The sequence below is a fragment of the Schistocerca nitens genome, chromosome 10 (assembly GCF_023898315.1).
Source record: "Schistocerca nitens isolate TAMUIC-IGC-003100 chromosome 10, iqSchNite1.1, whole genome shotgun sequence".
NCBI classification, from domain to species: Eukaryota; Metazoa; Arthropoda; class Insecta; order Orthoptera; family Acrididae; genus Schistocerca; species Schistocerca nitens.
The window spans coordinates 125,647,797-125,660,425 of record NC_064623.1 but is presented as its reverse complement, the minus strand read 5'-3'; the positions used below and the strand labels follow the sequence as shown (position 1 = coordinate 125,660,425).

The window sequence follows — 12,629 nt, the reverse complement described above, 5'->3', positions numbered from 1 at the left end:
CTTTGTTTTTAGATATAACTATATATTAAATATGTTGTCTCAAGCACTGGACAACTACAAACTGAAATTAAACTCAATTAAGACTAAATAATGGTTATAGATAAATCAGATAGACAAGTAAGTGTAAATGTTAAAATAGAAAATGCATTACTAATGCAAGTAGAAAAGTACAAAAACAGATGAGAATAGAAGTATGACGGATATTAAAAGAAGAACTGTCACAGCCAAACACGCTATCATAAGTAATTTGTTAGCAAACAGCAATCTTAATATACGAAAAAGAAAGAAGTTCATCAAGATACTTAGTGGGAACATTTTAAATTATGGTTGCGAGGGTGTACTCTGGGGAAACAAGAAAGGAAAAACAATTTATTCGAGGGAGGTGTAGATATGGAGAAGAGCCACAAAAGTATGCTGAGCTGAAAGAAAATCAAATCAACAAGTACTAAAAGAAAAGGACATTAATCAACATGTTATGGACAAGGAAAAGTAAATTACCTGACCACTTAATTCAACATAAAAGCATAACAGGAACTTCTTACACAGGAAAGTCCTGGGCAAATAAGAAGAGGAAGAAGAAGAAGAAGAAGAAGAATTAAGTTTAATAAAATATCGTACTTCCCCCTTCATTACTGAACTTTATAACCTATGCTGTAGATTCAGTAGACAGATGGATAGAGCATAAAATCATATTTACTGAGCCACTCTACGCAATAAGGGAAGCTTATAGAGTTCAACATTTATTGTTGTTATTTCACTGATGTCATTTTATGTCACCACATCTTCACTGATTTCATGCCCACTACCTAACTTCAGTTAATTTTATGCCAATGAAATTAATTAAAGTGATGAAGTTTCACACAACATGTACTTATTTAGTGGAGTAAAAGTTTTCATTCCGTCCTCTGTGGACAAACTCTTAACCTCCTCGAGCCTATCAGGCAGCATGACCAGCTCTCGACTTTTCTCACTCCATTTCTGTCAGTCTACAGCTAGCCTGCCTCATCTTTTCAATTAGGAAGTGCTCGTTCCAAATGATGGGAATACAAGGTGTCCATAAATTATATTTACAGCTTTAGATTTTAATAACTATTGAAGTGATATAAAAAGGTCCCTAGTTACAGATCTTAACTAAGTCCTTACTTTTCGACTGCTGTCATCTCAATGTTGTTTTTACCTTAATGAAGATTTACGACTGCCTTCTCATGTCTTCTTGATGCAGTGGACCTCTTATGCAGTGACACTAATTGTGTCGTGGGACTTCATTTCTAGCTGCAGATTGTTGAAGGCTGTAAGAGAGCTCACATTTATGCTATCTCACTACAAAATGGCGTATCTGCCTTTTTAGAGAACTCTTCTGTATTTCATTGTTCTCATGCTTAACATTTACAATGCTTGGTGGCAAATCTCTCATTACTCAGAACCACGTATCTGAACTGAATCCCAGGAGACAAAAGTCAGTATGACATTTCTCTTCAGCTTTCTATCAATTGTTTCCAAGTGTTCACATTATCAGCAGAGTACAAATGCCACTTTCAGAACAGGTAGAGACTGCTGACAGCATTCTGTCTTGCCAATGTCCTGTGCTCAGCTCCTCACATTGTTTCTGCACAGACTAAAATCACAGCACACACAGTGCACATTCTCTACTTGCTAACTACCTAAACAATGTTTTTACATGAACATCTTTCATATGATTGTGAGGAAGAGGTGGAAAAACCTGTTAAAACAATGCTGTTCAAGGTGTGATCAAAAAGCAAAAGGAATTTCTTAATTAAAAAAAAAATTAACTTTTTGGTACACATGTTGTCAATGACTGTCTGCATTTTCAGCTGTTTTGAATAGTTTCTTGTTGGCAGTTGAAAAGGTTATACGTGCTTTTGAATGACGTCAGCAAATTTTTACTTTTGAAAAAGATAGATCAAACAATTTGCATTAAATTTTGCTTGAAAACTTGAATAAAATCCAGCTCCGTATTTGAAATGTTGACTGTGGCTTTTGGCAAATCTATTAGGAGTAAGACAAGAGTTTACAAGTGGTATAAACATTTCAAAGAAGGTCGAGAGGTTGGTGATGATGTTGGCATGTTCTTTGGCTCGTGCCAAGAAATCTTTTCCGATGTTTCTGGCACGAAACATTTAACAGCAATGTTTGTTCCGAAACTGTTGAATTTTGACCAAAAATGACATTGCGTGGACATTGCACAGGATTGCTGACTGAAGTCAACAATGATCCAGAACTTCTAAAGAATGTTATAACAGGTGATGAAACATGGGTATATGAGCATGATGTTGAAAGCAAGGCCAAATTGTCCCAATGTAAATTGCCTAAAGGGCAAAGATCGAAAAGAATGACAAGCTTGACCACATCTGAAGGTTCTTCTCACTGTTTTCTTCGATTACAGTGGGACAGTGCATCATGAGTTCCTGCCTTATGATCATATAGTCTATAAGGAATACAAATAGGAAGTTATGTGCCTGTTTGTGTGAAGCAATCTGAAGAAAACTACCAAAATTGTGCCAAAACCAATCGTGAAATTTGCATCACGATAATGCTCCTGCTCAAGTCTCAATGATTGTTCACGATCTTTTGGCAAAAAAATCTGTTTTAATGACTCAGCCACGCATTTGCCGGACATAGCCCCTGCAACTTCTTTCTATTCCTGAGGTTGAAGTGAACCATGAAAGGGCACTGTTTTACCATCACTGATGAAATAAAAACAGGATCACTGAAGAAACTGAACACCATAATGAGAAATGAGTTCCGGAAGTGCTTCCAAGATTGGAGGAAGTGCAGCCACAGTGTATTTTATCAGAGAGAGATTAATTTGAAGGAGAAAAAGTTGATGTTGATGATGAATAAATAAAGATTCATTAAGAAAAACAAAAATTTCCATAATAACAGCTGGTTTTCAACATGTGACAAGACAAATCAAAGCTTTTTTATGTGGATGCCACAGGAGAGAGCTCTGAGTGTCGCCTGGTTTATAAAGATTTTTGTTATATGGCCTCATTGAGAAAATGAGCTCTCGGAATTCCTAAATTTTCTGAATGATACATGTTAATTCCAATATAAAGTCCTCTATGGAAAAAGAGAAAGAACGTAAAATTTTATTTTCATGTAGAATTGCTCAGAAAACCCAACAGAACTTCAGAGCACAAAGTCTGCAGAAGCCCACTCAAACAGACAGAGACTTTCACAAAAATTACAATCCCAATCCCAAGTACAAAAGAGGAGCGATTACAACACTGATGGACTAGGCTAAAATAATCTGTAACCCATAGTACTAGGAGGAGAACTACGTTAAGAAGAAATGGCTATTCTGGCAAAGTGATAATGAGGGCACTGCATCTTGAAATATCTAGAGCGTCTAGTGAAAAAGAACCAACTAAAGGAAAAGTTTTCATCCCATCTGTAACAACAGCTGCAGATCATCTCAGCAATGTATAAACAAGACACAGTATTGACACAATGTTTAAACGAACAAGGAAGGCACTCGAATATTTGAACACTGTAAAGGACCTACGCCCACCGCTTGCCACAGCAGCAATATATAAAATCTCTTGCACATAGGAACTACTAAAAGAAGCATTAACACCTGTCTTACACAACACAAGAGCACCTGTCTTCTGGCGAACATAGATAAACCAGCAATAGCAGATCATGCACTAGGACAAGGGAAACAACAAATTTGTTTCTCCACTCCAATACTATTATTTTACCAAGATCTGATCAAAAGAAGTCAAAAGGACAAAACCAACTTTAATGGAAAAGGAGAAGGATTGAAATTAGACAAGCTGTGGGCTTTATAACTACATAAAGCAAATAGTGCCAACTCTTCCCCAATGTAAGATCCATAGATGTGACACCATGATCTTAAGTAGTGATCTGATGATGTCATACGCCAACAGTTGCGTCGATACACATAAACAGTTCAGCTTGTCAAGCTTGTTTAAGTATGAACCTGGTATGTGAGTCTTTACAATCTCTACGATGTCTCGAGCATTAGGAGGTGAACATTAGGCACAGAAATATTCCACAGACCATGGCTTAATGCCCATAAGCTGTGAAAGCTTGCATTGCTTGATCACAGAGACATTCGAGGAGGAGGAGGAGGAGGAGATTAGTGGTTATCTGAGGTCTCTGGTATCGGGCTGTGTGGAAGTTGAAAGCCCAATGGAGCAAATGGACGTTGATGGACGTTACGTGGACAGTATCCCCGCACCGCTGCACTCGCCTAGTGAGTGCACCACCATCTCACCACATGAATACACTGGCCAATAGTGTCCCTTGTGACTAGCATAAATACTGCCACACCTTGATCACTCAGTCAGCCGTGTACTTCACCTGATAGCATTTCTTACTGTCTGCGCCACACTACTGACTACTCGTCGATGATTTCGCTTTGGTACTGGCTTTCCTCTTTGGTCTCGATTCGGATTGTGGCTTCTATCTGACCTGTTGACAGTGTTGTGTCGAAAGTTCATTGCACTTTGTTGTTGGATACATTGCTATTGACTTGCTATTGCTGTCGGGTCTGCCGTTCGGTCAGGCTTTTGCTCGACTCCGGCATGAGTTTGAGTCCCATCCACAGGCAGTCTTACCACCTTACACTGTCATCATTTCTCTCCTGTTTTTCTCAAGTGCACCAGTATCTGGCTACTCGCAGATATAGCAACGTCGACAATGAGGTCATTAGTGACAGAGCACAAGCCCAGATAGGGAAGGATGGAGAAGGAAATCAGCTGTGCCACTTCACAGGAACCATCCCAGCATTTGTCTTGACAGATTTGGGAAACGACAGAAAACCTAATTCTGGATGACTGCGTTTGACCCGTCACTCTCCCGGATATATGAGGATCATTGTGTCCCCATATTGCACTAGAAATGCAAAGAGACAGTCCTAAATTCAATGTGTGGTGCAGACTTACGTACAGCTGAATCGTTGGTCCATTCTGTTTCAGTCAGCCTACTGTTAACAGTATTTACCTGAACATGTTATGAGACTTTGCTGCATCACAACTGAAACATGTGCAACCTGACATCATATTCCAGTAATATGGGGCACTGGATGTACAAAAATTTCTGGGGGCAAAGTTTCTGGATGGTGAACTAGATGAGACAGTCCGACTCTGTGGCCACCACCATTACCTGATCTCTCACCACTACACTTCCACATATGAGGTTTGTAAAAGCATCATTTGTACTGACATGTTGCCATGGAGGTACTGGAGCAGAGACAGAATACTGACTGGATGTTGTCCGTGCCAATAAAGGTGCACACAGTGGCATGTATGAAGGTAGAAACAAAACTTTACGAGTTAGTCTGTTATGTGTTGAAAACCTGTCATTATTTTATAGCATATTTGTAAGTTATTATAGTCTAAAACTGTAATGATAATTTATGGACACCATGTATGTTTCCAGATGTTTCCACACCAAGTCTGATCTTTTGGTACACAAATGATTTTCTGGGCTTGTTCTCTAATTCCTCACTGTGTGTTTCTTCAGTACTGAAAGGACTCATACTAAAGACATAATTTAATTGCCTAAGGTCTTTACTGGACGTGTGCTGTTCTGAAACAGAAGAAGACTGCTTGATCTAATCTGTGGCTGAAATCTGGCCAGTGAACCTTCCAATAATCCTGTGAGGATCAGTGAGAAACGTGTAAGAGAGATATGAAGTATTTAATCTCAATGTGCTGCTCTACACATACGAAACAGTGAAGTACAGGGCGTTTCAAAAAGCACTTTACAACTTTAAAAATTCATATAAATTTATTGAAAGAAGATACAGTGCTGGGTTTAATGTTATTTTGTAGAGAAACACGTCAAGATTTTTAACTTGAACTAAAGATGTTGTATGTGGCTTCCGTGGGTTATCTTGCACACATCCCATCGGAAATCAATTTTTTCCCAAACTCACCGTAGCATTGCAGGTGTAGCTTGCTCAGTGGGGGCATAAATTCTTGCTCTGAGTGCAGGTCTAGAAAACATCACAGGAGGTACAAACATGATATCCTTGATGAATCCCCATAAAAAAAATAGAATGGTGTCAGGTTTGGGGAATGTGGGGGCCACGCAATTGGCGCATCACTGCCAATCCATGATATCCTTGATGAATCCCCATAAAAAAATAGAATGGTGTCAGGTTTGGGGAATGTGGGGGCCACGCAATTGGTGCATCACTGCCAGTCCATTGACCTGGAAAGCGGTGACTGAGAAAATCCCGGATGTCAGCCAGGTAGTGGGGTGGTGCACCATCTTGCATGAAATAAACATTTTGTTCTTGGTCATCCTCACTGAACTGTAGTATCAAAAATTGTTGTAATATATCCAGGTACTCAATCCCATTGATGATTCTTTCATGGATAGAAAGGGACTGTACACTTTGTTCTTGCTTGATGCACAAAAACATTCAGTTTAGGCTTATCATGAACATGTTGCAATGTTTGATGCAGATTTTCACTGCCCCAAATCCTGCAGTTACGTGTGTTAACCTTGCCACTTAAGTGAAAAGTCGACTCGCTGGAAAAAATAATTTTGTCCAAGAAATGTTCATCCTCATGTAATCGATTTAACATATCAGCACAGAAGTTCTTGCGAGCAATTTTATCAGTGGCTTTTATTGCTTTTACAATCATCAATCTGTACAGTTTCAGATGCAAACGGTTTCTCAACATGCACCAAACAGTCGTATGTGAGATTTCAATTTGTGAGATGCACACTGGGTTGATTTCGAAGGGCTGCTGACAAAACGTTGTTTCACTCGCTCGATGACATTGTCAGATGTGCTTCAACGACCTGATGATTTCCCATGCCTCACCAAGCACCCTGTTTCTACAAAACATTTATGCTACTCACAAATTGTAGGCCTACTAGGAGGATATTTAGTGTACTTGGTACAGAAATTACGCTGAACTGATGTCGCCGACTTCGATTCTTCAAACAAAAATACACAGCTAGCATACTCAGGTCCCATGCAGGCAGCTTCTTTAACACAACTGCTGCTAGTGCTCCCTATAGTATGATTTGGCACTAGCGAACTATGAGAGACAAATTTTGATGTATTTCCCTACAAATTGACACTACAATCACCTCTGTGTGTACTATGAATTAATTTATATGAATTTTCAAAGCTGTAAAGTGCTTTTTGAAACACCCTGAACGCCCTTCAACATTTATATTCCTCAAAAATAATTCAAGGAGCTACACCACAAAGCTTGCAGGAAGTTACATGGCAATAGCAAAGAAATATCATTCCAGAAGAAGATACACATAGAGATGTGGAAAATAATAGTAATGGAACTGTTTAAAGGCATATGCAACTTTAACAATTCTAAAACAGAGTTTCAAATCTCTCTCTCTGGTGGGCGTGCGCGCGCACACACAAAAACACACACACACACACACACACACACACACACACACACACACAGAAGTAATTACTGTTAACAGGATAATCAAATCCTGATAATACATCAGCACCAAGCCATGAAAACATTTTCATAATTCCTTATTCTTTCCAAACTAGTTTTTCCCTTTTATAATATTGCTAAAAATAATACTCTACCAAAAGAACAACACACACATTTCCAGGTATAAGCATTCTGATCCAATTTCTTCAAATAAACAGATGTTCAACTTTGTTTTCACGCTACAAGGGGCTTTTTGTATAAAATGATGATTGTTTTGGTATTTTATGTAAAGGTTTCAATAATTTTTCGATTATGTATATTAAAATTTGATTTTATTAATGTCCACCACATATTGGAAGTAAATGGGGCATAATTTTTATTATTTTGTCTCTCAGAAACTTAAAAATATGGAGAAAATATGACTGGAATTCTGAACTCAGCATCCAAAAACTAGGTAAATCCATCCACTTAAATATGCAGGACAAAAATTCAACAATGAAAGTAATCAATTTTTGACCATATAATGTAATTGGATGAGCCAATGGCTCCTTCTTGCAGCAAAAGGGTTGAAGGGGAAGGAAGAGGGGTGAACGGAAAGGAAATGGAGAGGTTTAGGAAAAGGGGCAGAGTTCAGAAAAGTCACCCACAACCCCGAGCTAGGGGAGACTTTTCTGAACTCTACCCCTTTTTCTAAACCTCTCCATTTCCTTTCCCTTCACTCCTCTTCCTTCCCCTTCAACCCTTCTGCTAGAAGAAGGAGCCACCAGCTCCGAAAGATTGCAAAGCAAAAACTTACTTTTTATATATTTATGTTCTCCTGCCACTGCTTGATGAGTAGATATTTTATCTATCCAATTACATTATATAGAACAAAAATTCAGTTTGTTACCAATGTTACACATTAAGTAAACTAAAATAAAGGTAACTACAGGACATGCAATGCATTCAAAGCTGCATACGCTAATTAACACCAACAAAAGGTACAAAGAAAACAGTGCAAATGATACTAATAGTGCTCAAAGAACGCTGCCTTATTCTATTGAATTAGATATTTTCCATACCAGATAGACATATTACCTGTCATTAATGCAAGTACTTCAAAACAGGTGGCATTTATCAAGCCTAGAGCAAGGACATTTTTATTTACACTTAGTTTCAACAACTGCCTAATATACACTCAACTGTTTCACGTCAGTAGAGTCCTTTTCACGCCGGCGCCGCACTACTTCCTTCAAGTCGAATGTCTTTTTCATTTTCAGGATTATGTCATTGACATGCCCTGAATCGACAAAAGGACTAGTAACAAACTCTCTTATTTCTTCCACCATAGATGGTATTTTTTCTCCTGGGTGTAAGGCACGGTAGGAAATGCAACTGAACAATTTGTGATGAGTTATATTAGTTATCTCATCCGATTTAAATGCCTCAGTTCCATTTGGTAAAGCACCCCTGTGAATGATACAATTATGACATACAATCACAAATGGGAATATATGACAAATAAATACATAAATAAACTGTAGTGATTTTTTTCAAGGAACTATCTAACCACCCTACATTTCTCTAGTGCCAACATCAGTAATCAGAAGAATAAACTGTGATATTTTTGGGGCTGTATGAGATTAATTGATCCTGAATATACAGGGTGAACTATGGAAAATGGACATTTTTAGAACAGCTAATAAAGTGATGTCAGTGGTGGGAGGGAGACGGTATACCTCGTTCACTTCGGGACTGTTCTCCAACTCAACAGTAGTGGAACTGTGGATGAGAGAGTATTGCATGTTCATGTACAATACCTTTGTCCTAAATGCGGAGTCTGTCAATGCAGTATGGCTACATTAACTGCACAGCTCCAAACATCAATTTGACCCTATGACGGGTTACAGCTTCCACAACAGGGGGAAATATTTTTAAGAAGAAGCCACCAGGCCATGATAAAAACACAGGACATCTCAAAACATTGTCACAGTGAGAGATGCAATCTCAGAAGTCCAAGATGATCTGCATGTCTCCATGCACACTGTCTACAAATGAGCAGTGAGTCTGTAGGGCGAAAGTGTTGCATTTGGATTTAAAACAAGATGACTTCTCTGTGTGTCCACATGTGATCTTTGAAGATGACTCAAATACAGTAACATTATTTTATGAACAATGAGTCACATTTTCACTTTAATGGGTCAGTTAACAAACACAGCTATTCTTTTTCATTCCTTGAACAGCCTTTCATAATTCATGAGAGATGTCTTTGCTTCCCTAATGTGACTGTGTGTCATGCATTTGCTGCTGTCATTGTAATCTGACAGAGTAGTAAGTGACAGGGAACTGTTGAATGTTTCATAAACATCACGAATGTGTTCTTTCCGCCAAAATTGTGGAGACAACAGATGAACATGAGGACTACTTATTTTCAACAGGCTGGTACATCATCACACACTGTAAATGCACCTGTGGCAGTGTGAAGAAACACTGTTTATTTTTCGTTTGGATGCTCTGCAGTGGCCACTAAGATCACCAGACTTGTCTGCTTGTGTTTTTTTTTTTCTTTCTATGACAAAAAGTCCCAAAGTTTAACACAGTCATAGGCTGACATTAAAGAAAAGGCAGGTTTAGTTGACCACCATCTGTTGGCCTGAGTTACAAGTAACTTTTTAAAATTATAATCAGGACAATGGCTGTCACCTGAGAGTTAGTTTTTGTGCAAATCAAATACAAGATGTTAATCACCAATTTGAAAACTGTCAGTTTCCGTAGGTCACCCTGTATTATTACATCACCATCTTCATTATTACCCACTTTCCACAAAAAATTTATCCATTGGCTTCACAACATATTTTGCTGCAATTTGCTTTAAACACACAGCTAAAAAATTTATGCTTGCTTTACTGAGCAGGCAGAATTTGCATGGAAATTGTGAATTTTTCAGCTCCCTAGCAATCACACATTAATTATTTCATAGCGTCATTATCCAAAAATTGCAATGGTCACTGAAGTGGTGTGAAATGGGCCATCTACACCTACATCTATACTCCGCAAGCCACGTTTTGGTGCACGGCAGAGGGAATTTAGTATAAACGAGGTGCTATCCAAAATTTTTGGGACTGGTGCTGCCATCTGTCGAAGACCTTACCTTTGTACTAATGGTCACCATCACCCTCGTAGTAGTTCCCATCCACATGTACACATCGGTCCTAGTGCTTCTGCCAATGGCCAAAAGTTTTCTGGAAGCAGAGTGTCGAACCGATGGCCTTTCAGTTTTGGGAATAGCGTGAAGTCACAAGGAGCCAAATCTGGCGAGTACGGTGCGTGGGGTACAACCACCCTGTTGTTTTTTGCCGAAAAGGTTCTGGTGAGCAAGTATGTGTGACAGGGCACATTGTCACGATGCAGCAGCCAGTTCCCTTGACGCCAAGTTCGGGCCGTCATCACCACAAGTTTTCACGGAGGCGTCGCAAAACGTCACAGTGGTACGGGGGATTCGCTGTTTGGTTGGGTGGGACGAATTCTTTGTGCACAATTCCCTTGGTATTAAAGAAAATGGTGATCAGGCTCTTCACTTTGCTCTTCACTTGTCTCATTTTTTTTGGGTCTTGGAGAGCTCGGGCTCTTCCACTGGGACGATTGTTGCTTTGTCTTTGGGTCATAACCGTACAGCCAGCTCTCATCGCTGGTGATAACTCTTGACAAGAAGGTTGGATCGTCAGATGAGGTGTGACGAAGGTCCGTGCACACTTCAACACACTGTGCCTTCTGATTGGCAGTCCAGATCCTTGGCACAAATTTAGCAGCGACACGATGCATGCCCAATTCATCAGTCAACATTTGTTGACATGTTCCGTAGCCAATACCCACTTCATCCGCAAGGTCTCGAATGGTTTGACATCGATCCGCAAGAACCAATTGTTGAAGTTTGGCAACAATGTCTGGTGTTGTCTGGCTAAAGGGCTTTCCAGTGTGAGCACCACGTTCAACGTCTGTACGCCCACCCTGAACCGAGCATGCCACTCAAACACAAGTGTACGGCTCATGCTCTGTCCCCCAAACACTTGCTGAATCACTGTAAGGGTCTCTGTAGCACTTTTCCCGAGATTTGCACAGAATTTGATACACATGCGCTGTTCTGTTCGTGGATCCTTCGTAAAATCGCCACACACCAAACACAGAGTATTACGGAAATCGCTATGGACATGCAACACGTCCTCCCAGGTGAATGCCACACTGCACACTGACTCATCAGATACGCAGCTCTCGCCACCTAGCGGTGCAGAGATCTACCCTACTTTCCAGATGGCAGCACCAGTCCCGAAAATTTTGGATTCCACCTCGCAGCTGTCACTTCCCACTTTTCCTGTTCCAGACACGATTGCTGTTAAGCCTCCATATGAGCTTAAATCTTTAACCTTGCCTTCACTGTCTTCTCACAAAATGTGCAAACGAGGAAGAATATATTCGTTGACCCATCTTGACACATTCACTCTCAGAATTTTAACTGAGATCTGCCTCACAATGCCTGACACTTCTCTTGCAGCACCAGCCATTGGAGTTGAACAAACATCTCCGTGACAATATCACACTTACTACTTGAATGTGTGATCAAATATGCTGCTCTTCTTTAGATCTTCTCTATTTCATCTATAAATCTTTTCTGGTAAGCGACCCAAACTCTTAAGCAATACTCAAGTATACAATGAGTGGAGGTTTTGTAAAATACCTCCACAGAGGGTGGACTACACTCCCTGAGGGTTCTTCCAATGTCTCTCAGTCTGGCATTTGCCTTACCTGTCATTAGCTTTATATCAGCATTCTACTTTAAATTGCTCTGTACACATTCACCAGATATTTAATGGGTGTGACCGCTTCCAGTGACCCTTCAGCAAATGTGTAATCAAACATATTGATGAAAGTATTCACAATGCATTAGAATTGTTTAAAAAATGATAAACATCAAATAAAAAATAAAATAGTTGTTTTGTTTCTAGAAACTGAAAGTATTACTGATATGTATAATTTCTTTATTTAACAATTAGACATTTCAGTTCTCTGCATTAAATTTTAATTTCTTATCATGCAATTTGCAATATAAAGGATAACGATCATTAAAAAAGTTATGATTCAAGGTTATTAATATTTTCATTTCATAATAAAAACAGAGAGGAAATAAAAACTAATAAAGAAACATCGGTACTAGCAACAAATGAACCAGTGACTTTT

General features: G+C 39.2%; 1 protein-coding gene across 2 annotated transcripts in view; it reads right to left on the bottom strand.

Annotated features, from left to right (window-relative positions):
- Nucleotides 1-12,629, bottom strand: part of LOC126210353 (X-ray repair cross-complementing protein 5) — a 167,742-nt gene that overhangs the window by 49,488 nt on the left and 105,625 nt on the right. Inside the window, exon 11 of one of the 2 annotated variants that reach the window (XM_049939567.1) lies at nucleotides 8,601-8,867. The exons of the other annotated variant lie outside the window; for it this stretch is intronic. Coding sequence (XP_049795524.1) covers nucleotides 8,601-8,867 — 267 coding nt within the window. The remainder of the gene's footprint in view (nucleotides 1-8,600; nucleotides 8,868-12,629) is intronic. 2 annotated transcript variants of the gene reach the window in all.